The 26,528-nt window shown below is 37.3% G+C and overlaps 3 protein-coding genes and 4 pseudogenes across 6 annotated transcripts; 4 read left to right on the forward strand and 3 right to left on the reverse strand.

Moving 5' to 3' along the window:
- Positions 1-1,019: 1,019 nt before the first annotated feature.
- LOC125215433 (uncharacterized) lies at positions 1,020-4,055 on the reverse strand. 4 transcript variants are annotated; one of them, XR_016136485.1, is made up of 6 exons: positions 3,711-4,055; positions 3,232-3,339; positions 3,068-3,138; positions 2,045-2,364; positions 1,592-1,727; positions 1,020-1,380 (listed from the first exon to the last, which is right to left on the reverse strand). XR_016136485.1 is itself a non-coding variant. In XM_048116853.2 (4 exons), the coding sequence occupies exons 1-4, from the start codon at positions 3,891-3,893 to the stop codon at positions 2,112-2,114; spliced, it is 615 nt and encodes a 204-aa protein (XP_047972810.2). In that variant the 5' UTR covers positions 3,894-4,054; the 3' UTR covers positions 1,846-2,111. The 4 variants fall into 4 exon arrangements, 1 of the variants encoding a protein (XP_047972810.2); XR_016136484.1 differs by having other exon boundaries at positions 1,020-1,407; XR_016136483.1 differs by having other exon boundaries at positions 1,020-1,727.
- Positions 4,056-5,639: 1,584 nt separating this feature from the next.
- On the forward strand, positions 5,640-7,247 carry LOC125214836 (berberine bridge enzyme-like 27 pseudogene; annotated as a pseudogene).
- Positions 7,248-10,296: 3,049 nt separating this feature from the next.
- Positions 10,297-12,537, forward strand: LOC125214842 (endo-1,4-beta-xylanase 5-like; annotated as a pseudogene).
- Positions 12,538-12,539: 2 nt separating this feature from the next.
- Positions 12,540-15,235, reverse strand: LOC148929949 (glutamine--tRNA ligase-like; the record flags this gene model as incomplete). Its single annotated transcript, XM_089068866.1, has 14 exons — positions 15,212-15,235; positions 15,015-15,131; positions 14,891-14,946; positions 14,736-14,826; positions 14,588-14,674; positions 14,346-14,519; positions 14,179-14,277; positions 13,797-13,928; positions 13,580-13,716; positions 13,393-13,495; positions 13,195-13,275; positions 12,909-13,009; positions 12,717-12,822; positions 12,540-12,632 (listed from the first exon to the last, which is right to left on the reverse strand). Coding segments are annotated over exons 1-14 (1,401 nt in total), but the record flags the coding sequence as incomplete, so codon positions are not given.
- A 623-nt stretch (positions 15,236-15,858) lies between these two features.
- LOC148929950 (endo-1,4-beta-xylanase 5-like) lies at positions 15,859-18,413 on the forward strand (annotated as a pseudogene).
- Positions 18,414-18,415: 2 nt separating this feature from the next.
- On the reverse strand, positions 18,416-21,111 carry LOC148929951 (glutamine--tRNA ligase-like; the record flags this gene model as incomplete). The annotated part of the gene is made up of 14 exons (XM_089068873.1): positions 21,088-21,111; positions 20,891-21,007; positions 20,767-20,822; positions 20,612-20,702; positions 20,464-20,550; positions 20,222-20,395; positions 20,055-20,153; positions 19,673-19,804; positions 19,456-19,592; positions 19,269-19,371; positions 19,071-19,151; positions 18,785-18,885; positions 18,593-18,698; positions 18,416-18,508 (listed from the first exon to the last, which is right to left on the reverse strand). Coding segments are annotated over exons 1-14 (1,401 nt in total), but the record flags the coding sequence as incomplete, so codon positions are not given.
- Positions 21,112-21,734: 623 nt separating this feature from the next.
- Positions 21,735-24,527, forward strand: LOC148929952 (endo-1,4-beta-xylanase 5-like; annotated as a pseudogene).
- The last annotated feature ends 2,001 nt before the right edge of the window (positions 24,528-26,528 follow it).

The raw sequence follows: 26,528 nt of genomic DNA on the forward strand, positions 1-26,528 counted from the left end.
AGAAAATGAAAAAAGAGAAAAAGATTTGGGACAGGAGATGAACTCTCCCTCTCTCTCTAGTATTCTAAGGTAAGGTTCTAGATTTCAATCAACATTATTTATTGAATTATTGATCCTCTCTCCTCTCTTTGAATAGTAAATGGAAAATTGTTTCCGTATTTAATTTGTAACAAATGATGAAAATAAATTTACATAAACTTCATTATAACAAGTCCCGCGACTTCTGCAAAAGAATTATTGAAAGATTATTTGTCGTAATATTAATATATATGTTTGTAGTTTGACTTTCCAAAGGAGGAATGAATCTTTGTTTTTTTTTAAAATGTAGTGAAAAATAGAAAAACGATTTGCAAACAAAAAAGGAAAATGAACACAAAATTTGATGCGTGTTCTAAGGCATTTTAAAATTCATTTTACACATAGTTTTTTATTGGTCTTCTTAGTGATGTCATGCACATGTTAAACTTTCGTCAGTAACTTGGAGTTTTAATTTACTGCAGATTTAATTCTTAGTTCAAAATTCTACAATAGGATATTAAACTTGTAGTAGTAAATTTTCCCCTCAGATTGAATTGGAAATTTTTATTTATTTTTTGAAGTTCAGTGTATAACTACGTAAAATTTAAATTGTTAAATGAGTAGTGGAATTCCATACTTTTAGATATTTTAGCCTAATATTTTCCCTTAATTAAAATAGTTTAAAGTGACTTTAATTTGTACATCACCTAGAGAAAGCGCCAATTCGGAAAAAATAATTTAACTAATTACTTAGATATTCAGTTTCTGTAAGAATAAAGTCCTTTTCAAAAAAAAAATCGAATGATAATTTTCTTGACATGATAAATTCCTGACAAAAACTGACTTATTTATTAAATGCACCAATATTATGTCATAAATAAGCAGAAAAGCTTTAGTTTGACCACTCTGTCACAAAATATCCACCACTTTTGATTTTGACCACTGTATAATTTTATTTAATCACGGATAGTAATAAATACACAACATTTTTTCCCCAAATATGACAAAACAACAACACAAAACACTGTTATACTAAACTGTGCAAAATTAATTGTATGGAAAATGGATACAAGTTCAATTGTGGATAAGGGATGAAAGTTTTTTCCTAATGCTGTTGGTTTGAGATCAAATGTTTCACTTTTACCATGTCAAAATCTCACCCTCAGTGTGTGTTTAGTGTGTGTTGCCACATAAGAGAAAGCTGTGGTTTGTCCTATTCCACCTATTGCTTAAACAGTGATGGCCCCTACACTTCAATGCTCACCATCCATCAACTCTCCCTCTCCCTCTCTCTCCAATCAATGAGCTGCCAAACTCCACTCTCCAATTCAGGCAACAACAAATCCATCCACCCAATGCAAACTGGACCAGTTGTTCAATCCCATAAAACTTTAGGGGGAGATTCATGTTAGGACCATGTTTGCACCATAACAAGTTTCAAGATCAATTTTTTATTTTATCTAAGTTCAATGTGTGTGTGTATTTATTGAGCAATGTAGATATTTATTTTCTGTGTTTGTGTCACATGTAGAGCCATGTGTGTATTTATGAATGCTAAATTTGGTTTTCTGACCTGGATCATGCTTCTTCTGCATCTTTCTCTTAGCTTCCTTTAACATTTGGGGAAGTTTTTAATGATTTTTTCCCTCTGCTGATGTTCCATAACACGGTCACGTTGCAGCATCTCCGTGGCAGAGGCTATCCTCGACCTTGGCAATGAGCATTTATAGACCAATATGACAAATCAGGATATCAAGATTTAGCATTCAATCTGTCTGTCAATTCAAGACTCTGCATTTGCATAGAATCATAGATGGCACCACGAGAAGTCGAATGTAACGTATGGTAGTATATGATAAATTCAAGATCAAGATCCATAAACAGGCACAAATTTGGTGTATAATCGGATTACAATTTGAAATGTGAAGGATGCTACAAGTTACAACAACTTTATTATTTGATCCAGAAGTGAAAGAATGTGTCAAATTCGTCGTTTTTTTCATAGTTTATGATGGTTGTAGTGTACCTGGAGGCTGGAGCTGTAATTGTTGTACACAGAGTACAAACTGATGGTTTTTTTTAGTATGGTTTGTTTAACCTTTTCTCCTCTTGTGGCTTAGCACGAAATCATCGTCATCGTCGCTGTCTTCCATTATCCGCTTCTTTGCTTTTACGTCACCATTCTTGGGAACTAGCTGAGGCTTCTTGGAGCTATCGGGTCTACTTGATGTGGAGGGCGGTGGAGATTTAATGGGAGTACCCGAACGTAGCTGCTTTTGTTTCCTCTGCTTCTTCTCATGAGCTTTTCTCGCCCTCTCGGGTGACAGCATGTCGTGTTCCATCAACCTACCGAGAATAGGATTATTCATCTAAACCATATGATACAATGCAACGAAATAACAAGATAGACAGTAGAATCATAAGCTAATTAATGCAAGCAACCACAAGTTCTGTATCGACTATTAACGAATTCATATAGCTAGCATTTTGTAAATAAAATTATACCCCGTGTCCAAAGATGCATATTTATCCACATAATTCATGATGTGTCCCGGTTTTTCTTACCACAACATCAAGATTCAATTTTTACCCGAATCCTCATTTACGCATCTAAGTAAGGAAAATGGTCAGAAGCACAACAAGCTATTCAAGACTATCATCAAACAACAAAAACTCCCTTTTTAAGTTCATTAAATTTGGAGTGTAATCACGAGAACGCAGTCTGAAACTATAAAAAGCCGTTGGAAAACAGACAAACTGATCGTTTATGAAGATACGATAAGTTTATGTAGATATCGATTATTAAATGAGATACTGGTGCAGTATTCCAAATGTAGAATGTATCACATTATGTTATCTACGTTGAATCGACTAATCTAGTAACAACAACAATTTTTTTTGTCACATCACAAAAATTGCCTATCCTATCTCACATATTAGCCTCTATCTTATTGCTCTAAAACAATTCGAGCCATCCTCAAGAATAGAAAATCTAGCAAGTCATATCAACTTTAAACATTCACACAAAATAGCTGAGGGAAAAACTCACCAAAACTCAGCCATTTCACTAGAAGGAATCTGCTTAGACAACGATTCGTAAAATATTCTCAATGGCTCCCGCTGCAGATCAGACAAGAAACAAGACAGAGTTAAGCCAGCGCTCGTTCTAACAGGAACATAACAATATGAAGCGAAGGTCTACGGATACAAAACCTCTTCAGGAACATCAAATTTCTGGCCAGCCAAAGAATACACTTTCTTCTCTCTGGTTCTAGTCACAGTTTTCTTATTATCTTTCGTTTGAGTAGCCGTTTTCTTCGTCTTCGCTTGATCAATATATATATCAGAATTCAATCAGAGGCAACTCCACAATCACCCCACATGATCAAATCCAACAGATTTCAAGTGGAATTTCATCAAATTTGAGTCATTCAAGTGGATTAACATCATGATTAGGGCTAAACAGCTTCATCAACAGTGCATAAAAGGCAATTGATTGGATAGATCAGCTGTAATCACCCAATTTCTCCACAAAATAACAATTTATTAACACAAAGGGGTACTAAATCAAGTTGAATGATGAAAAATTAGTCTCAATTCAACAATTAATAAATGAAACACTACACAATCGAAACCTCAATTTCAGCCCAGAAAAAGGAAAAAAATACAAAAAAATTGGAAATTTCAATTACCATTTTAGAGCCGGAGCTGAAGATGGATCTATTTTTGGAATCAGCTGCAGAATTCCTGATTGATCCCCCAATAATTTTCTTTTTCGATGCAGATGAATCGATTCTAGGTTTTGAAGAAGAAGGGCCATCTCCCACTCCGGGCTTCAGTTTCGATAAATTACTCGATTTAGTATGTGTGGCCATCGCTGTTTCTTCGGTAATTGATTCCCTCCTTCTCTCTAAAACCCTACCCAAACCCCAATTTAAGCCTTATTCCTCTTTCTCTGCAATTTCCATCGCCCAAAAATTGTTGTTTTGAAGAAACAGATGAAAGGGGAAAAGATGAAAATTGATCGAATTGGTTGAAAATTAGTTACTCCAGTTTTTAACCGTTTTACATTTGACCAAAAAAAATATTTATGAAATTGAATTTACTGTTTTTGAAAATCTATGTGAATCTGGATTTATTGTTGAATTGTTTGATTCAAGTGATTTATTGTTGAAATAAGGTCGTAACAGTCTAACAGAATAATCAATGCTTTGGATAGCAAGTTTTCAACTTTTTTACAAATTTTGTGTAGAGAAAATGAGACTAAGAAAGTAATGAAATTTTTTAACTAAACCCAATTGTAGTTAGTTTTCAGTTTTAGTATACATAGCTATTTAGTTTTCATTTCTGAAATAAAGCATAAATTGCTACATTCACACCACGAAAAATTCCAATCATATTTAATTCATTATTGAAATTCTTTGTAGTACTATATAGACAACCCATTGAAGTCTACTACTACTTCTAACAGTTGATATACTATTAGATATAATTTCACCATAAAATAATTGCGATTGATTCCAAACTTTATGATCTTTCAGCTGATTAATATATTTACAATACAAACCAAAATTTAACTTAATTTCATCATTTTTTTTCGATTTGTCCAAATAAAAATTTCACCCCGTGTAGGTCATGTAATATTCAACCCAAATGAAAATGCAAGTTCTTAAGAAATTCTAGTTTTGAAGATGTTTTTTGAAATATTATTGATTCTTTTTCAGTAATGTGACGAAATTGGATTGTCAGAATCAACATACTATATTTAAATGGCTCATTACTTAACTACAAAAACAAACAAGCCTACGTAGTCGTTACTCTTTCAATACGCTTAATTTTGTTATCTATATGGTAATTGAACTAATCTAATAATGATTAAATATTAAGTATTTTGAAATAATCATTATTTAATTAAATTAATCAATAGCACATATAAAAATAGGATTCACATGTCACTAATTTTTCAACCTACTTTCTATATCATTTCTTAGAATCCGTGCAAGGTCAAATGGTGATTAATTATAAGGGATGAAGGAAGTACATTTTTTATTTTTAAAGTCCACATAATAATATCGTTTCTTATTCTAATAATTTATTATGAATGTGTAAGTAGTATCTGAAACTTATTTGACCCGTACATCGCACGGGAGGTGACAATAGTACTGTGTTTAAACATATGACTTCCTCTTAGAAAAATCAAGGGAAAGGATCAAGATCCAAGCTAATATTTAAATAAGAAAGATAAACACCATCCATTGCATGAGATTTCACCCACAATTCTGATAATGAGAAAAATTATGATATGAATCATGATGGTTAGCACATATCTATCTTGAAGCAATTAAAGCCTTCGGTTATAAGATGAAAGGATAATAAATAAAATGTTATACTACAAACTAAGAAGAACTGCAATTTACAATAACTATCTAATTATAGGCGTTTGGTGCAGTTCAATAAATATATTATATAATAACTGCAATTTACAATAACTCTCTAATTAAGGCGTTTGGTGAAGTTCAATATTATATAGTAACTGCAATTTATTGTTAGTCTACACAATAAATTGTGAAAATTTAGGACCCAAAAATTTCCCATTGTTTGCTTTCTCAAAAGATAGTTCAATGGCCTCTCATATGCTACAACATATTTTGTTATATCTATCCATTTTAATTGGATGTTGCTCGGCACGTAAAGAGAATTTTGTTAAATGTGTGTCCAACCAATACTCATCAGTCGATACTAAAACCTCCCAATACGTCTATACACCTCATTCCCCAACATATTCCAATCTATTGAACACTTCCGTGCACAATCCAAGATGGATAAATTTTGTTAATCAAAGGCCCAAATTCATCATCGCACCAACTAACAACGACCAAATCAAAGCCGCCATAACGTGTGCCCGGGCCCACGGCTTAGGAATAAGGGTCCTAAGCGGGGGCCACGACTACGAGGGCCTGTCCTATAGGTCAAAGAGCCGGTTCGTGCTCATTGACCTAGTCAACCTCAATTCCATCACCATCAACATAGGCGACGAGACGGCCTGGGTCCAGGCCGGGGCCACAATTGGCGAATTGTTCTACCACATCGCCAACAAGAGCAAAACCCACGCCTTCCCCGCGGGGCTATACCCCAGCGTGGGCGTGGGGGGCCATTTTAGCGGCGGCGGCATTGGGACGCTAATGCGTAAGTACGGCCTAGCGTCCGACAACGTCCTGGACGCAAAAATCATGAATGCGGACGGCGAGGTTTTGGACCGGGAATCGATGGGTGAGGATCTTTTTTGGGCGATTCGAGGCGGGGGCGGGGCCAGCTTCGGCGTGATACTTGCGTGGCGGGTCCGGCTCGTCCGAGTTCCTCCCGTGACGACGGTTTTCACCGTGGGGAAAGCCCTAGACGACGCGGGGATCGAGGTCGTCAACAAGTGGCAGAAAATAGCATACAAGCTACCTAATGATCTATTCATTCGAGTTCTCCTCCTAAACATAGCCGGAAAGAACACCCCAAAACCTAAATTCGCAATTGCCAATTTCAATTCCCTATTTCTCGGAAATGCAAAAGATTTATTAGCATTGGTGGAAAAAGAATTCCCAGAATTAGGGTTACAAGAGGCAGATTGCAAGGAGATGAGCTGGATCAACTCAACACTCTACTTCCCTGGAAAAGCAGGCCAACCCTATGAGGTTCTCCTGGAACGGGCTGCCAAGGCAACCGGAGGCGGCAGTAAGGGGAAGTCGGACTTCGCCACGAGGCCTATCCCGAAATCCGCGTACCGGGGGATCAACGAGCTGCTACTGAAGGAGGACCTAGCGTTCGTGATCATGGATCCTTTTGGCGGGAAACTAGACGAGATTGGGGAAAACGAGACGGCATTTCCTCATAGGAAGGGGAATTTGTTCAATCTGCAGTACTTGAGTAGGTGGGGTGAGGGGGAAGGGGAGAAGAAGCATTTGGAGTGGAGTAGAGAGGTGTATGAGTTCATGGAGCCTTACGTTTCGTCGTCGCCGCGGGGGGCTTACTTGAATTATAGGGATCTTGATTTAGGGTTTCAGAAGAGGGGAGAACAAAGCTACTCGAAAGCTAGGGTTTGGGGAGAGAGGTATTTTAAGGGGAATTTTGAGAGATTGGCTAAGGTTAAGAAGAGGGTTGATCCAGGTAATTTCTTTGGGGATGAGCAAAGTGTGCCTCCAATTTCTTGATTGTATTTGGATGATTTAAGATAAGGTAATGGTAACTTCACATTAAATAATTAGACATGTTAAATGTATGAATTAGAAGTTGTAATGTTTTGTTATAGACATTTGATAGTTCAATTGCCAAAAAAAATCGATTTATTTAGGTTTAAACGAAAGTAACATCCTTAATTGCCGACACTCTTTTACACGAAAGTGAGTAGTTGTAAAATTTGAAAAGTTCGATACAATAAAGGGAAGAAATAAACTGTTGATGATTTAGAGAAGAAAACAAACAGTGCAGGGGTTGTTTATGAAGAAAATAACCACAAAGACAATTATATATAAGTGTTAAAATTAGAACTACTCCCTACTTGCATTAAACATATAGTAGTATCTTTGATGGATACGTCGCTTTCGAATGGGATGTTTATATCTGATGAAGCTGATACAAGAAAAACAAAATGAAACACAAAGTAAAACTTCAAATTTTTTTTATTGAATTAGAATGATCCCTATATTGTGATGAAGATCATTATATTAATCATCATAAACCACGACACAATGATAGAATTTCTAACATGATTAAATTTGATTTTAACCCCAAGGATCCTTTTGGTTTGATAAAAACTGCAGCTTTAGGTACTACTTTTTGTTTGGGCTTTAGTCCAAATAGAGTTGGACCGGACACTCTTTTAATTCTTGATTAGGCTCGAAATATCCAACTAATTAATATACATCATCATTTATAATTCTATTATTAGAATCTCTAACATCTTTTTTATTAATTATTTTTAAGATACACCATAAATTAAGTTAAAACCGATATCAAGGTTGTTGGCGTTGCGATAGTTACATTCATGTATAAAAGCCAACAAACTAAAACCACAAACATAAAAAAAAAAATGGCGCTCAAATTGTTACATTTGGTTATCCTCTTCATATTTGTTTCTGTAGACATCACATGCACCAATGCGGTGGGTCCGCCTAAGGTTCATGTGATTAATGCATTGACCGACCCGTCTCCGGTGCATCTAAGGGTTACTGGTGCAAAAGATGACGATTATGAAAGGAATGAGATCTTGAAACAAAGTGAGAGTCTTGATTTGGCGATTAACAGATGTGGTGAATTTTTTGGTGATTTTAGGCGAGGAGAAGGAGAAGGGTTTCAATCTGTTTCTGTTATTCTTTATTTTGTGGCCAGATCGAGACAACCGTAATCCTCAATTTCAAGATGATATATATTGGAAGGTTGAAGATGATGGAGTCTCTTTTAGCTATGATAACAATAGTCAATAGTTATGGACCAAAGGATCCTTGGCACTGAAATCAAATTCTATAATTGTATTGTGGTTTACGATGTTCAATATTATAATCTCTATCACAATATAGTGGTCATTCGAATTAAATAAATTATTTGAAAGATTTTTTTGGTTTGAGATATACTTAGTTTGTTACTATAATTTTATTTTATAGTAATATTTCTTTGTGATTATTCCCTCCGTCCTAGAAAAAATGAATATTTGGAACAGCCAAAAAAACTGAAATTTAACATAGATCATAATGTTTTCATTGAAATAATCGAATTCTAAGATTCAACACACAATTTAATTGCATTTTTAATTTGTGAAATGAATGGAGAAAAATGTACTCTCATTTATTAATTAGAATAAGATATGAAAAAAAAAAGGAAATCTCCATAATTCTGAGCAGCCCAATACAATACAAATGGAGACATTTCATAAGCCCAAAATTGTTATTCTTACGTTTTTTTAATAACAACTAATAAATTTATTAACATAGTAAAATATACTAAATTGATTTTGGTGGCGACGAATCCTAATCCCATCTCGCCTCTACCGACGAAACCTTGGATTCACTCCAGCTAATGAATCGTAGGCATTCAAAGTTAAAATCAGCATCCAATTTGATTTTTTATTAGGTTAAACAAATTTTTATGTGAGCAATCTTAAAATTAAAAAATTTGTTCTAGCTCAAAAATCAAGCTGGTTTGCAACGTAAGTGGGTAAATCCGTTTGTAGCAAACCGAACCATGAAGTCCGGATAGTCCTATTGTTGAGACTAATTAAACATGCAAATAGTGTCTTTGCTAACTATATATTTCCTTTAGCTGTATACATATATATTCAATGCTAATTTTCTATAATTTCCTTCTTCTCATTGCTATGGAAATGAATGGCAATTCAAGCATATATTTAGAGGTTTGTTTTCTAGTACAGTAATTGCTAATTGTATTGTTGTTTTGAGACTATATAGAGAAATTTATGGTGTGTAATTTATAACTTTTACTAAAAATGTGAATTTAAGTACTCACCCATTCCGTTTATCAATGATAAAGTATGATGTGTTTCAATTCTCATTTGGCATGTACAATTAGGTTGATTAATTGAGGGTTGGCAGCTATACTTTCATTATGTCTAATATAGTACTGTAGTATAAATTTTAACACAATAGAAAATTGATTTAAAGTTATCATAAATTCAATTACTCAACAAAGTAGTGATTACAACTATAAATAAGCCACAAAAATCAATGTAGATGTTAATTTTTAATTAGTAATACTAAAATCAAGAAATATCATAATTTTTATAAGGTTCCTAAAATTATACTAAAACTGGTCTGTGTAATTTGTATGTTCAAATAATTTTTTAATTTACATCTAAACTTTACTGATATAGCTAGTCTGCAGTTTTTTCTATTTTTTAATGTTGTGAAGTCAAGGTCATTTAGAAATTACCCAATATGTATGCCATAATTTGCTAATGACTGTGATATGTTGTTATTCTCATTTGGCATGTACAATTAGGTAGATTAATTGAGGGTTGGCAGCTATACTTTTCATTATGTCTAATATAGTACTGTAGTATAAATTTTAACATAATAGAAAATTGATTCAAAGTTATCATAAATTCAATTACTCAACAAAGTAGTGAATTACAACTATAAATTATTAAGCCACAATCACTAATTATCACTCAACTACCCAATCATCTCCCCTACCCAATTTTTATACATACACTGATTCTCCACCTCAGTCTATCACTCATCAAAATCAAACTCACTCCATCTCTACTATCTCCCCAAAATGAACACATCTTTCAACTCTTTCCTCTACACTTTTTTCACTCTGATAAATGTTATCTTTGGTAAGTACACTAATATATCTCTCTCTTGTGTTTTTGTTCTAATCACAAACTCTGACATCTATTTCTGTATTGTGTGTTAGGCTTTCAAGTATATGCACTACCTTATGATTACTCATATATACTCGAGGTAATTAGTTTAAAATGTATTCTCTAGTAAGTAAGTATTACTAGTACTATTTTTTAAGTAATGGAGTGTTTTGAAATAAATTTCAGTGTGTGGCGAAGCCCGGGGCACCTCTATACAAGGGTGGAATCGTCAAAAATCCCGAATTCAACGAGGAATTAAATGGATGGATAGCGGGCGGAGAGGCGAAAATAGAGAATGCGAAATCAGTGGATGGAAACCGCTACGCGGTCGTCTCCAATGGCGTTTATCAGAGCTTCAATGTGGAGAAGGGCAAACTGTACAGTGTCTCCGGTAATTCAATCACTTGTACTAGTAGTAGGAGTACATTTTATTTATTTATTGAATAGGAGTAGTATGTAATTAATAAATAATATGTGCAGCATGGTTCCAACTACGCAAGGGAAAGGGTGGCGCCGTGCAAATAAAGTTAGTAACAAGCAACGGCGAACAAACTGCAAACTTCATTTTTCCAAAAGCCGGCTGTTGGAGCATGCTCAAAGGTGGGTTCGAGTCGACCGTGACGGAATCGGCCAAGCTCCAGATCGAGGCCAATGTGACCGGAGCTGTTATGTGGGTCGATAGCGTGTCAGTGCAACCGTTCACACAAGAAGAGTGGAATTCACACCGGGTGGAGAGCGTTGAAAAGGTACAACAATTACATTAATTATACTACTACCAGTTAGTGACGGATTTTTCCGTCACTAAACAGTTAAATTGCTTCACATAGTAGTTTAGTGACAGATCCGTCAATAATAAACTTGTCAGTAAAAAGATTTAGTGACGGAATTTCCGTCGCTAAACATATTGTGATAGAATCATAAGCTACTGTTTGGAATTAGTGACGGAGTACTTTGTCACTAATTAGTGACAGTCATGCTTCAGTCACTAATTCCGTCACTAGATGTTGAGCTACTAATTTCCGTCACTAATTCCCGTTTTTATTTTGTAGTGTACTAGCTACTAGTACTTAATTATATATATAATCAGATTTATAAGATGATCACACTTGCAGGTGCGCAAGGGGAAAGTGAAGTTTGAAGTGACGAATGAGTTAGGAATGGCGGTGGCAGGATGTGTCGATCAAACTAAAAGAGCCGCGGTTCCCCTTCGGCAACGCCATGAGCAATTCGATCCTCGAGAACCAAGTGTATCAGAAATGGTTCTTAGAAAAACGATTCAAGTATACCACTTTCGGGAATGAGTTGAAATGGTAATTAAATCAGTTTTTATTGAGTATTAGTACTCAAATAAATACTAACACAAATTTATTATTATAGGGAATACACCGAGCTGGAGCAGGGGAAAGTTAACTACACCAAGTCGGATGCGATGATGGCGTTTGCGAAAAACAACGGGATCAAGGTCCGGGGCCACAACATCCTGTGGGACGACCCCAAGTACGCCACGTGGAAGGCAAATCTAACGGGAGACGCGCGGCGGGGCGCAGCGATGAAGCGAGTGGAGTCGGTGGTGAGCAAGTACAAAGGGCAAGTCATCCACTGGGACGTGATCAACGAGAACATGCATCACCAGCTCTACAGCAACGTCACCCACAACGGCGCCGACGTCTACAGACTCGCCCACCAGCTCGACCCTCTCCCCGTCCCCTTCCTCAACGAGTTCAATGTCATCGAAGGTGTCGGCATCATGTCTCTGCCACCACCGCCAGATATCTCCAGAAAATCGAGCGGCTAAGGAAAGGAGGCTATGACGGGCCTCTAGGGATCGGCCTCCAGGGTCATTTCCAAATTAAAGTGCCCAATTTCCCGTACATTAGGGCCGCCATCGATATATTCCACGCCACTACATACCATGTTTGGGTCACTGAGTTTGATGTTTATGGCCAATCACCCTCGATGGTATATTTTCATTTTCATTTTCATTTTCATTTTCATTTTCGTCCGTCCGTATAATTAAGTTTGGTTCGATTTGGGCATCCATCCAGGTTGATTTAATAGACCCCCTGCTGCGTGAGCTTTACTCGCACCCCTACATGGACGGCATTATAATGTGGGCTGTGATGAGCGTGGACGGGGGTTGCTGGCAGATGTGTTTAACCTCAGAGTTGAATAGTTTGTCAAACAATCTAACTTCCACCTTAAGAGGATCAACTCCTGGTGAAGATTCTGAAGCCCAGTTCAGAACGCCCTGTAGCACAGAATGTCAGTAATTTAATATTATTCGAGAAATCTAAACATTCATTCATGTCCGTCATAACTATTAAAAGCTTACCTTTGGTTTGCTTTCGTTTGATGGAATGTACAAAGCAATAATTCCACACACGGTCTCATTATCATCGCCTAAAACCACACCTGTGCACTTTATATGAATTGAATACCTACATTATGGGGAAGCATATTTCAGTGCTATCTGAAAATACCAAGCAATGGTGAAACTTTAAGATTAACTGCCAAAAAAAAGCACCTAAGGAGGACAGAACTCCCAAGAGAAAGTCCACAGTAATCCATAGAATCTTTCACCCGAAAATCAGACTGTTCAATGTAAACAACATTGGATGAAGGAACCTAAATAAAAGGAGCAAGAATAAACATCAAATTGCCATCACCAAATAGCAATAACATGTAACAATGTGCAACATAACACATAATTATAATAGGCAGATTACTCTGAAGTAGTGATGTATTAAAATGCAAAATTAATAAAATCAGGTTGGACGATGCATCATCGGCAGGAGCATCAAGATCTATACCGATGCATTATCTGCAGGAGCATCTGTTAATTTCATGGCTTCAAAATCTTGGACAGCAGCATCCATGTTTGTAATTACAACCTGAAATACAGAAAAAAAGTGAGAATGAAAATTCACGTTCCAGTATTCAAAAGTTACACGAAAGAACTAACAGTAATTTCTAGAGACAACACAAATGTAAGTTAGGAAGATGCACACCTTCAATGGATTTAGTACAACCATGGCGCAGTCGAGTGCTTTTCTGTTCAGGTCCTCCCTTATATGGTCCTCTAGGAGGTTCAGGCGTATCAAATTATTGCCACTGCAGAACACATATCTTTTATTTCTTAATCATCAAAGAAAATGGAGAAATAAAATAGTGGAATACAATCAACGGATAATCAACCTTCTTCTAATCCCAATTCTTCGAAAAAAATCAATTAATGAAGTTGAAGTCACGCCTCTATGTACCAATCCAGCCAGGGTCATGAGGCGAGGATCATCCCAATCATCAACCAACTTTTCATTCACAAGTCGAACTAACTGCAAGAGCATGCCAAATAGGATCAGATCCTATTATGAATTGAACTGCCCACTCATAGACTCTCCATACTTCAACACACCTTATGATTTGACATCACTGTATGGGTAATATTCAGTGGAGAATATTCACACACACATGGTTGGTAGAGACCCAGTGCGCTCAATAACCAGTGGTATAAGGCAGCTCGTGTCTCAAATTCAAGTGAGAACAGCTGCATGAAAAGATCGACCACAACATTCAGGAATAAAATATCACGAGATATAGCAATCAAAATTACTTAATTCTGCAGATAAAAAGAAGCTTTTGTTTATTTGTTAAGAGAACGACAACAAGAAAACCATTTTAAGTAGAAAAGGTTATCACTAATATAGTTAGAGTGCAAGCATTGAGTATCAAGTGATTCTACAGGAAATTCAAACATAGTCAATAAGGAAAATAATTCCTCCAGCAAAGTTACTAACCGAATGTGTTATGTTTTCAAGAGAATCAACAATGCAATGAGCATATTCGTAACTTGGATAGATGCACCATTCAGATCCTGTGCAGGGATGAGGTTTGGACTGAACAGTGGAAGAGCACATTAGCATCCCGCATCACAGAGTCAAGGCATTAATGTTAAGACACTTACCTTGATACGATAAACAATTGGATCATACAAATTGAAATTCTGAGTCAGCATCTTCAGTTTGATTCTTAATGTTGCTTCTCCTTTCTTATACTCCCCATTCTTCATTCTATCAAACGACTCTAGAGAATCGGAAATTGATCTATCCCTCCAAGGACTGTCCGTCTCATTATATCCCTGTGAAATTATGGTCAACCATTAAACAAAAAATAATCAAATATAAAATTAGAGTGTCCAAAACGCACCTCATGATCAACATACGCATGTCCACGACTTATAAGCTCCACAGCTGAATCATAGAGCTGTTTGAAATAATCACTGACGCGGGTGATCTGAAATTTCAAAACATATATTAGACTATGTACAAAAAGATTTTCAAGTAATGGACTATACCTTAAATGGTTCACAACCCATCCATCCCATATTCTCTTCAAGCGGGTCTATATAATTGCTTTCGGCAGCTGCTGGTTTCGTGTCATCCAATCTATTTAGAAGACAAAATTTGTGTGATATCTCAAGTTAGTAAAACAACTAGTATAGAAGCTTACCTGAGGTAAGCTTCACCTCCTAGCTTCTTAGCCACGTGGAAGTTAACAAACATGGCCTATTAAAAAGAAAGAATTGAGAGCAAAGCTAAAAAAAATACAATTACAATTAGACATAAGCTCTTACCATGAGATGAGCTATTTGCAGATTCCCATTTCGCTGAGCAATAAAGCGTGTGCGTACGTCGCTTCCACGCTTGACAGGGAAATGCTTGTTAAATATATCCACGGAATCTGCATCTACCTACAGCCCGACAATTTCATCAAAGACAATTTAATAAAAGATAATTCATCTATAAAGGAAGACAATAATTAAACAGGGACCTGGGTGAAGGCGATATCGTCCATCCTCCGGTTCGGCGAAGAGGTTCTCGCTCTTTCTCGGAGCGAAGAGGTTCCGGCGCAGGTTTTCGCTCTTTCTCGGAGCGAGAGAAAGTAATTAGATAAATTTCTCTAGGGTTCAATTGGGCCTAATGATTTGGGGCCCATCTAATAAACTGATATAATCCAATTTAATAAACATATCCAATTAAAAGTGAAAGTGAGGTGTTTTTTATGTGTTTGTTTCTTAACACTAAGAGGATTCTAACAGTGTATTTATGGTCCATGAAATCGACTTGGTGTTCGTTTCTTATAGAGTATGTGTTTTCTTATCATTTCTTTATATTTTTTGTAATCTTAAAGCATATTTTTTTCCTGAATTTTGACACGATACTAGTATTAGGTAATTGAGGGTTGGCAGCTATACTTTTCATTATGTCTAATATAGTACTGTAGTATAAATTTTAACATAATAGAAAATTGATTCAAATTTATCATAAATTCAATTACTCAACAAAGTAGTGAATTACAACTTCAAATAAGCCACAATCACTAATTATCACTCAACTACCCAATTTTTATACATACACTGATTCTCCACCTCAGTCTATCACTCATCAAACTCACTCCATCTCTACTATCTCCCCAAAATGAACACATCTTTCAACTCTTTCCTCTACACTTTTATCACTCTGATAAATATTTTCTTTGGTAAGTACACTAATATATCTCTCTCTTGTGGCGTTTTTGTTCTAATCACAAACTCTGACATCTATTTCTGTATTGTGTGTTAGGCTTTCAAGTATATGCAGTGCCTTATGATTACTCATATATACTCGAGGTAATTAGTTTAAAATGTATTCTCTAGTAAGTAAGTATTACTAGAACTATTTTTTAAGTAATGGAGTGTTTTGAAATAAATTTCAGTGTGTGGCGAAGCCCGGGGCACCTCTATACAAGGGTGGAATCGTCAAAAATCCCGAATTCAACGAGGAATTAAATGGATGGATAGCGGGCGGAGAGGCCAAAATAGAGAGTGCGAAATCAGTGGATGGAAACCGCTACTGCGGTCGTCTCCAATGGCGTTTATCAGAGCTTCAATGTGGAGAAGGGCAAACTGTACAGTGTCTCCGGTAATTCAATCACTTGTACTGTTAGGCAGATTCAATATACTGATCAATTAAGTTAATCCAATTACACTAAAATATCCAACATTTAGGAGTACATTTTATTTATTTATTGAATAGGAGTAGTATGTAATTAATAAATAATATGTGCAGCATGGTTCCAACTACGCAAGGGAAAGGGTGGCGCCGTGCAAATAAAGTTAGTGACAAGCAACGGCGAACAAACTGCAAACTTCATTTTCCCAAAAGCCGGCTGTTGGAGCATGCTCAAAGGTGGGTTCGAGTCGAACGTGACGGAATCGGCCAAGCTCCAGATCGAGGCCAATGTGACCGGAGCTGTCATGTGGGTCGATAGCGTGTCAGTGCAACCGTTCACACAAGAAGAGTGGAATTCACACCGGGTGGAGAGCGTTGAAAAGGTACAACAATTACATTAATTATACTACTACCAGTTAGTGACGGATTTTTCCGTCACTAAACAGTTATTGCTTCACATAGTAGTTTAGTGACAGATCCGTCAATAATAAACTTGTCAGTAAAAAGCTTTAGTGACGGAATTTCCGTCGCTAAACATATTGTGATAGAATCATAAGCTACTGTTTGGCATTAGTGATGGAGTACTTTGTCACTAATTAGTGACAGTCATGCTTCAGTCACTAATTCCGTCACTAGATGTTGAGCTACTAATTTCCGTCACTAATTACCTTTTTTTTTGTAGTGTACTTGCTACTACTTAATTATATATATAATCAGATTTATAAGATGATCACACTTGCAAGTGCGCAAGGGGAAAGTGAAGTTTGAAGTGACGAATGAGTTAGGAATGGCGGTGGCAGATGCGGATGTGTCGATCAAACTAAAAGAGCCGCGGTTCCCCTTCGGCAACGCCATGAGCAATTCGATCCTCGAGAACCAAGTGTATCAGAAATGGTTCTTAGAAAAACGATTCAAGTATACCACTTTCGGGAATGAGTTGAAATGGTAATTAAATCAGTTTTTATTAATCAAATAAATAGTATGTCCCTGAAAATTTGATATAGTTTAACATTTCGGTCCGTCCCTGAAAATTCGATACACTTCACTTTTACTATTTTTTGGTAGTGGATTCCATATTGCACTAACTCATTCCTACTTACATTTTATTATAAAACTACTTTAAAAGTAGGACTCACGTCCCACCAACTTTTTCAACTCATTTTCCATTACATTTCTTAAAATCCGTGTCGGGTCAAAGTGTAGCAAATTTTGGGGGACGGAGGTAGTACTACTGTATGTTTTGTAACACAAATTTATTATTTATAGGGAATACACCGAGGCGGAGCAGGGGAAAGTTAACTACACCAAGTCGGATGCGATGATGGCGTTTGTGAAAAACAACGGGATCAAGGTCCGGGGCCACAACATCCTGTGGGACGACCCCAAGTACGCCACGTGGAAGGCAAATCTAACGGGAGACGCACGTCGGGCCGCAGCGATGAAGCGAGTGGAGTCGGTGGTGAGCAAGTACAGAGGGCAAGTCATCCACTGGGACGTGATCAACGAGAACATGCACCACCAGCTCTACAGCAACGTCACCCACAAGGGCGCCGACGTCTACAGACTCGCCCACCAGCTCGACCCTCTCCCCGTCCCCTTCCTCAACGAGTTCAATGTCATCGAAGGTGTCGGCATCATGTCTCTGCCACCACCGCCAGATATCTCCAGAAAATCGAGCGGCTAAGGAAAGGAGGCTATGACGGGCCTCTAGGGATCGGCCTCCAGGGTCATTTCCAAATTAAAGTGCCCAATTTCCCGTACATTAGGGCCGCCATCGATATATTCCACGCCACTACATACCATGTTTGGGTCACTGAGTTTGATGTTTATGGCCAATCACCCTCGATGGTATATTTTCATTTTCATTTTCATTTTCATTTTCATTTTCGTCCGTCCGTATAATTAAGTTTGGTTCGATTTGGGCATCCATCCAGGTTGATTTAATAGACCCCCTGCTGCGTGAGCTTTACTCGCACCCCTACATGGACGGCATTATAATGTGGGCTGTGATGAGCGTGGACGGGGGTTGCTGGCAGATGTGTTTAACCTCAGAGTTGAATAGTTTGTCAAACAATCTAACTTCCACCTTAAGAGGATCAACTCCTGGTGAAGATTCTGAAGCCCAGTTCAGAACGCCCTGTAGCACAGAATGTCAGTAATTTAATATTATTCGAGAAATCTAAACATTCATTCATGTCCGTCATAACTATTAAAAGCTTACCTTTGGTTTGCTTTCGTTTGATGGAATGTACAAAGCAATAATTCCACACACGGTCTCATTATCATCGCCTAAAACCACACCTGTGCACTTTATATGAATTGAATACCTACATTATGGGGAAGCATATTTCAGTGCTATCTGAAAATACCAAGCAATGGTGAAACTTTAAGATTAACTGCCAAAAAAAAGCACCTAAGGAGGACAGAACTCCCAAGAGAAAGTCCACAGTAATCCATAGAATCTTTCACCCGAAAATCAGACTGTTCAATGTAAACAACATTGGATGAAGGAACCTAAATAAAAGGAGCAAGAATAAACATCAAATTGCCATCACCAAATAGCAATAACATGTAACAATGTGCAACATAACACATAATTATAATAGGCAGATTACTCTGAAGTAGTGATGTATTAAAATGCAAAATTAATAAAATCAGGTTGGACGATGCATCATCGGCAGGAGCATCAAGATCTATACCGATGCATTATCTGCAGGAGCATCTGTTAATTTCATGGCTTCAAAATCTTGGACAGCAGCATCCATGTTTGTAATTACAACCTGAAATACAGAAAAAAAGTGAGAATGAAAATTCACGTTCCAGTATTCAAAAGTTACACGAAAGAACTAACAGTAATTTCTAGAGACAACACAAATGTAAGTTAGGAAGATGCACACCTTCAATGGATTTAGTACAACCATGGCGCAGTCGAGTGCTTTTCTGTTCAGGTCCTCCCTTATATGGTCCTCTAGGAGGTTCAGGCGTATCAAATTATTGCCACTGCAGAACACATATCTTTTATTTCTTAATCATCAAAGAAAATGGAGAAATAAAATAGTGGAATACAATCAACGGATAATCAACCTTCTTCTAATCCCAATTCTTCGAAAAAAATCAATTAATGAAGTTGAAGTCACGCCTCTATGTACCAATCCAGCCAGGGTCATGAGGCGAGGATCATCCCAATCATCAACCAACTTTTCATTCACAAGTCGAACTAACTGCAAGAGCATGCCAAATAGGATCAGATCCTATTATGAATTGAACTGCCCACTCATAGACTCTCCATACTTCAACACACCTTATGATTTGACATCACTGTATGGGTAATATTCAGTGGAGAATATTCACACACACATGGTTGGTAGAGACCCAGTGCGCTCAATAACCAGTGGTATAAGGCAGCTCGTGTCTCAAATTCAAGTGAGAACAGCTGCATGAAAAGATCGACCACAACATTCAGGAATAAAATATCACGAGATATAGCAATCAAAATTACTTAATTCTGCAGATAAAAAGAAGCTTTTGTTTATTTGTTAAGAGAACGACAACAAGAAAACCATTTTAAGTAGAAAAGGTTATCACTAATATAGTTAGAGTGCAAGCATTGAGTATCAAGTGATTCTACAGGAAATTCAAACATAGTCAATAAGGAAAATAATTCCTCCAGCAAAGTTACTAACCGAATGTGTTATGTTTTCAAGAGAATCAACAATGCAATGAGCATATTCGTAACTTGGATAGATGCACCATTCAGATCCTGTGCAGGGATGAGGTTTGGACTGAACAGTGGAAGAGCACATTAGCATCCCGCATCACAGAGTCAAGGCATTAATGTTAAGACACTTACCTTGATACGATAAACAATTGGATCATACAAATTGAAATTCTGAGTCAGCATCTTCAGTTTGATTCTTAATGTTGCTTCTCCTTTCTTATACTCCCCATTCTTCATTCTATCAAACGACTCTAGAGAATCGGAAATTGATCTATCCCTCCAAGGACTGTCCGTCTCATTATATCCCTGTGAAATTATGGTCAACCATTAAACAAAAAATAATCAAATATAAAATTAGAGTGTCCAAAACGCACCTCATGATCAACATACGCATGTCCACGACTTATAAGCTCCACAGCTGAATCATAGAGCTGTTTGAAATAATCACTGACGCGGGTGATCTGAAATTTCAAAACATATATTAGACTATGTACAAAAAGATTTTCAAGTAATGGACTATACCTTAAATGGTTCACAACCCATCCATCCCATATTCTCTTCAAGCGGGTCTATATAATTGCTTTCGGCAGCTGCTGGTTTCGTGTCATCCAATCTATTTAGAAGACAAAATTTGTGTGATATCTCAAGTTAGTAAAACAACTAGTATAGAAGCTTACCTGAGGTAAGCTTCACCTCCTAGCTTCTTAGCCACGTGGAAGTTAACAAACATGGCCTATTAAAAAGAAAGAATTGAGAGCAAAGCTAAAAAAAATACAATTACAATTAGACATAAGCTCTTACCATGAGATGAGCTATTTGCAGATTCCCATTTCGCTGAGCAATAAAGCGTGTGCGTACGTCGCTTCCACGCTTGACAGGGAAATGCTTGTTAAATATATCCACGGAATCTGCATCTACCTACAGCCCGACAATTTCATCAAAGACAATTTAATAAAAGATAATTCATCTATAAAGGAAGACAATAATTAAACAGGGACCTGGGTGAAGGCGATATCGTCCATCCTCCGGTTCGGCGAAGAGGTTCTCGCTCTTTCTCGGAGCGAAGAGGTTCCGGCGCAGGTTTTCGCTCTTTCTCGGAGCGAGAGAAAGTAATTAGATAAATTTCTCTAGGGTTCAATTGGGCCTAATGATTTGGGGCCCATCTAATAAACTGATATAATCCAATTTAATAAACATATCCAATTAAAAGTGAAAGTGAGGTGTTTTTTATGTGTTTGTTTCTTAACACTAAGAGGATTCTAACAGTGTATTTATGGTCCATGAAATCGACTTGGTGTTCGTTTCTTATAGAGTATGTGTTTTCTTATCATTTCTTTATATTTTTTGTAATCTTAAAGCATATTTTTTTCCTGAATTTTGACACGATACTAGTATTAGGTAATTGAGGGTTGGCAGCTATACTTTTCATTATGTCTAATATAGTACTGTAGTATAAATTTTAACATAATAGAAAATTGATTCAAATTTATCATAAATTCAATTACTCAACAAAGTAGTGAATTACAACTTCAAATAAGCCACAATCACTAATTATCACTCAACTACCCAATTTTTATACATACACTGATTCTCCACCTCAGTCTATCACTCATCAAACTCACTCCATCTCTACTATCTCCCCAAAATGAACACATCTTTCAACTCTTTCCTCTACACTTTTATCACTCTGATAAATATTTTCTTTGGTAAGTACACTAATATATCTCTCTCTTGTGGCGTTTTTGTTCTAATCACAAACTCTGACATCTATTTCTGTATTGTGTGTTAGGCTTTCAAGTATATGCAGTGCCTTATGATTACTCATATATACTCGAGGTAATTAGTTTAAAATGTATTCTCTAGTAAGTAAGTATTACTAGTACTATTTTTTAAGTAATGGAGTGTTTTGAAATAAATTTCAGTGTGTGGCGAAGCCCGGGGCACCTCTATACAAGGGTGGAATCGTCAAAAATCCCGAATTCAACGAGGAATTAAATGGATGGATAGCGGGCGGAGAGGCCAAAATAGAGAGTGCGAAATCAGTGGATGGAAACCGCTACTGCGGTCGTCTCCAATGGCGTTTATCAGAGCTTCAATGTGGAGAAGGGCAAACTGTACAGTGTCTCCGGTAATTCAATCACTTGTACTGTTAGGCAGATTCAATATACTGATCAATTAAGTTAATCCAATTACACTAAAATATCCAACATTTAGGAGTACATTTTATTTATTTATTGAATAGGAGTAGTATGTAATTAATAAATAATATGTGCAGCATGGTTCCAACTACGCAAGGGAAAGGGTGGCGCCGTGCAAATAAAGTTAGTGACAAGCAACGGCGAACAAACTGCAAACTTCATTTTCCCAAAAGCCGGCTGTTGGAGCATGCTCAAAGGTGGGTTCGAGTCGAACGTGACGGAATCGGCCAAGCTCCAGATCGAGGCCAATGTGACCGGAGCTGTCATGTGGGTCGATAGCGTGTCAGTGCAACCGTTCACACAAGAAGAGTGGAATTCACACCGGGTGGAGAGCGTTGAAAAGGTACAACAATTACATTAATTATACTACTACCAGTTAGTGACGGATTTTTCCGTCACTAAACAGTTATTGCTTCACATAGTAGTTTAGTGACAGATCCGTCAATAATAAACTTGTCAGTAAAAAGCTTTAGTGACGGAATTTCCGTCGCTAAACATATTGTGATAGAATCATAAGCTACTGTTTGGCATTAGTGACGGAGTACTTTGTCACTAATTAGTGACAGTCATGCTTCAGTCACTAATTCCGTCACTAGATGTTGAGCTACTAATTTCCGTCACTAATTACCTTTTTTTTTGTAGTGTACTTGCTACTACTTAATTATATATATAATCAGATTTATAAGATGATCACACTTGCAAGTGCGCAAGGGGAAAGTGAAGTTTGAAGTGACGAATGAGTTAGGAATGGCGGTGGCAGATGCGGATGTGTCGATCAAACTAAAAGAGCCGCGGTTCCCCTTCGGCAACGCCATGAGCAATTCGATCCTCGAGAACCAAGTGTATCAGAAATGGTTCTTAGAAAAACGATTCAAGTATACCACTTTCGGGAATGAGTTGAAATGGTAATTAAATCAGTTTTTATTAATCAAATAAATAGTATGTCCCTGAAAATTTGATATAGTTTAACATTTCGGTCCGTCCCTGAAAATTCGATACACTTCACTTTTACTATTTTTTGGTAGTGGATTCCATATTGCACTAACTCATTCCTACTTACATTTTATTATAAAACTACTTTAAAAGTAGGACTCACGTCCCACCAACTTTTTCAACTCATTTTCCATTACATTTCTTAAAATCCGTGTCGGGTCAAAGTGTAGCAAATTTTGGGGGACGGAGGTAGTACTACTGTATGTTTTGTAACACAAATTTATTATTTATAGGGAATACACCGAGGCGGAGCAGGGGAAAGTTAACTACACCAAGTCGGATGCGATGATGGCGTTTGTGAAAAACAACGGGATCAAGGTCCGGGGCCACAACATCCTGTGGGACGACCCCAAGTACGCCACGTGGAAGGCAAATCTAACGGGAGACGCACGTCGGGCCGCAGCGATGAAGCGAGTGGAGTCGGTGGTGAGCAAGTACAGAGGGCAAGTCATCCACTGGGACGTGATCAACGAGAACATGCACCACCAGCTCTACAGCAACGTCACCCACAAGGGCGCCGACGTCTACAGACTCGCCCACCAGCTCGACCCCCTCCCCGTCCCCTTCCTCAACGAGTTCAATGTCATCGAAGGTGTCGGCATTATGTCCTCTGCCACCACCGCCAGATATCTCCAGAAAATCGAGCGGCTAAGGAAAGGAGGCTACGACGGGCCTCTAGGGATCGGCCTCCAGGGTCATTTCCAAATTGAAGTGCCCAATTTCCCGTACATTAGGGCCGCCATCGATATATTCCACGCCACCACATACCCTGTTTGGGTCACTGAGTTTGACGTTTATGGCCAAGCACCCTCGATGGTATATTTTCATTTTCATTTTCATTTTCGTCCGTCCGTATAATTAAGTTTGGTTCGATTTGGGCATCCATCCAGGTTGATTTAATAGACCCCCTGCTGCGTGAGCTTTACGCGCACCCCTACATGGACGGCATTATAATGTGGGCTGTGATGAGCGTCGACAGGGGTTGCTGGCAGATGTGTTTAACCGACGTAAACTATCGAAACCTTCGGACGGGCGACATAGTGGACTCGTTCATCAACGAGTTCATCTGGGTGAATGACACCAACGGGAAAACCGACAATGCTGGCCTCTATGAAGCTGCCCTCTTCCTCGGTGAATACGAGGTCACTATCACTCTCCCAAACGGAGCTCAGTCTCCAGCTCCACACCCATTTAGTGTTTTGCCTGGAGAACAAGTGACCCTAGTTGAGATAAACATCACTCCTTGATTATTTGTATTTTTATTGTATCTTCAACTATAAATTCTCTCTTTATATAATTGAATCTTTTTTTATAGTATATGAGTATATCACCAAGCTTCTCAAAATTAAATACTCTTATTACGAAGTATAAAATAACAAAGACTGAATTTTAAAGGAAATTAATACAGTAGTACTATTATTCTATTAATAAAGCACTGCTACTTTAAAAGATTTCACTTATTGACCTATTCTTTTAAATTATGTAATCATATTCCTATGCCAAACTCAAACAATAATGGACGTTTGTGATCTCTGCCAAACTAACTAAAATAGAAATGTGAGATGTCAATTAGGTGCAAGTTGAAAATTTTGAACAGAAATATTTCAAAGTTTGTTTTTACGATATTGTACATACGATCATTATCTTGAGTACACAAATGAAATATTGGAAAATTCACTATTGAGGCACATTTGTTGATTGATGGCATATATAAAATGAGATAATAAATTATGTTTATCATGGAGTATTTAAAGAATCCCAATCCTTACTCCATTTTGCCTCTTGGTAACTCTCTCTCTAGTCTCTCCTGCCCCATTTTGGTCGTATGAGAAATTTACTCAATCTGTACACAATCTTTTAATGCCCTCAGAGGGACATGGCATGACGAAATGAATGGACGGGGAAGAGAGATTGTGGTTTGTAGGGAAGAACATGGACACAATAAAAGAGACATGGCATGACGATTCTAATGTCTAGGATTAATTGACCTCCAATTTATTGTATGTTCACAATCAAATTTTGATTTGCCAATTTTTATTAATATTACAATGCTACTGCAAAAAGTCTTGTTATGAGATAGATGTACATTACTAAACAGAAATCAACAAATAAATACTCCCTCCGTCCCAGATAATTTGGGACACTTTGACCTGGCACGGGTTTTAAGAAATCTAATAGAATGTGAGTTGAAAAAGTTGGTGGGATGTGGGTCCTAATTTTAAAGTACTCCCTCCGTCCACAAACAATAGATCTATTGTTGTTCGGCACGGCCTTTAAAATACTTTATTTAATTCAAAATTATCAATATTGAGCATCATAAACTACAATACAATGATAGAATTTCAAATACGATATTAAATTTGATTTTAGCGCCAAGGATCCTTTGGTCCATAACTATTGTTATCATAGCTAAAAGAGACTCCATCATCTTCAACCTTCCAATATATATTATCTTGAAATTGAGGATTAGATCTGTCTCGATCCACCAAAAAAAGAATAACAGAAATAGATTGAGCTCCTTCTCCTCGCCTAAAATCACCAAAAAAGTCACCACCTCTGTTAATCTCTAAATCGAGACTCTCACCTTGTTTCAAGATCTCATTCCTTTCAAAATCGTCATCTTTTGCAACAGTAATCCTTAGATGCACCGGAGACGGGTCGGTCAATGCATTAATCACATGAACCGTAGGCGGACCCACCGCATTGGTGCATGTGATGTCCACAGAAGCAAATATGAAAAGGATAACCAAATGTAACAATTTGAGCGCCATTTTTTTTTTTTTTTATGTTTGTGCTTTTAGTTCGTTGGCTTGTATAAACGAATGTAACTATCTTAACTCCATCAACCTATATCGGTTTTAAACTTAATTTATGGTGTATCTTAAAAACAATTAATAAAAAAGATGTTAGAGATTCTAATAACAGAATAATAAATGAGATGACGTATTAATTAGCTGGAAATTAAGATATTTTGAGCCTAGTTAAGAATTAAAAGAGTGTCCAGTCCAACTCTATTTGGACTAAAGCCCAAACAAAAAGTATTACCTAAAGCTGTAGTGAGAGATTATTTGTTAAGTTCTTATCAATAATATAATAATTAGAGAATTATTTGGGGTACACTCGTACAAGCATTGACTGCATGCATTGAAAATGGAAGAATTGTCCGACTACTTGGAGGGGGCAATACTTAAGCGGCCACAAAGGCGGCAGCCCTTGAAGCGGTCGCCGACTACCGCCTATGGATTTGA

This window comes from Salvia hispanica, chromosome 3, assembly GCF_029641045.1.
Source record: "Salvia hispanica isolate PSC_SH4W2 chromosome 3, Shi_PSC_v1, whole genome shotgun sequence".
NCBI lineage: Eukaryota > Viridiplantae > Streptophyta > Magnoliopsida > Lamiales > Lamiaceae > Salvia > Salvia hispanica.

Excerpts from the sequence above, each read along its gene's own strand:
- LOC125215433 (XM_048116853.2), bottom strand. The coding sequence starts at position 3,893 with ATGGCCACACATACTAAATCGAGTAATTTATCGAAACTGAAGCCCGGA. Across the intron at positions 3,340-3,710 it reads TCAGCTCCGGCTCTAAAATG|ACGAAGAAAACGGCTACTCA; the intron begins GTAATTGAAATT and ends GATCAAGCGAAG. Across the intron at positions 3,139-3,231 it reads AATTTGATGTTCCTGAAGAG|CGGGAGCCATTGAGAATATT; the intron begins GTTTTGTATCCG and ends TCTGATCTGCAG.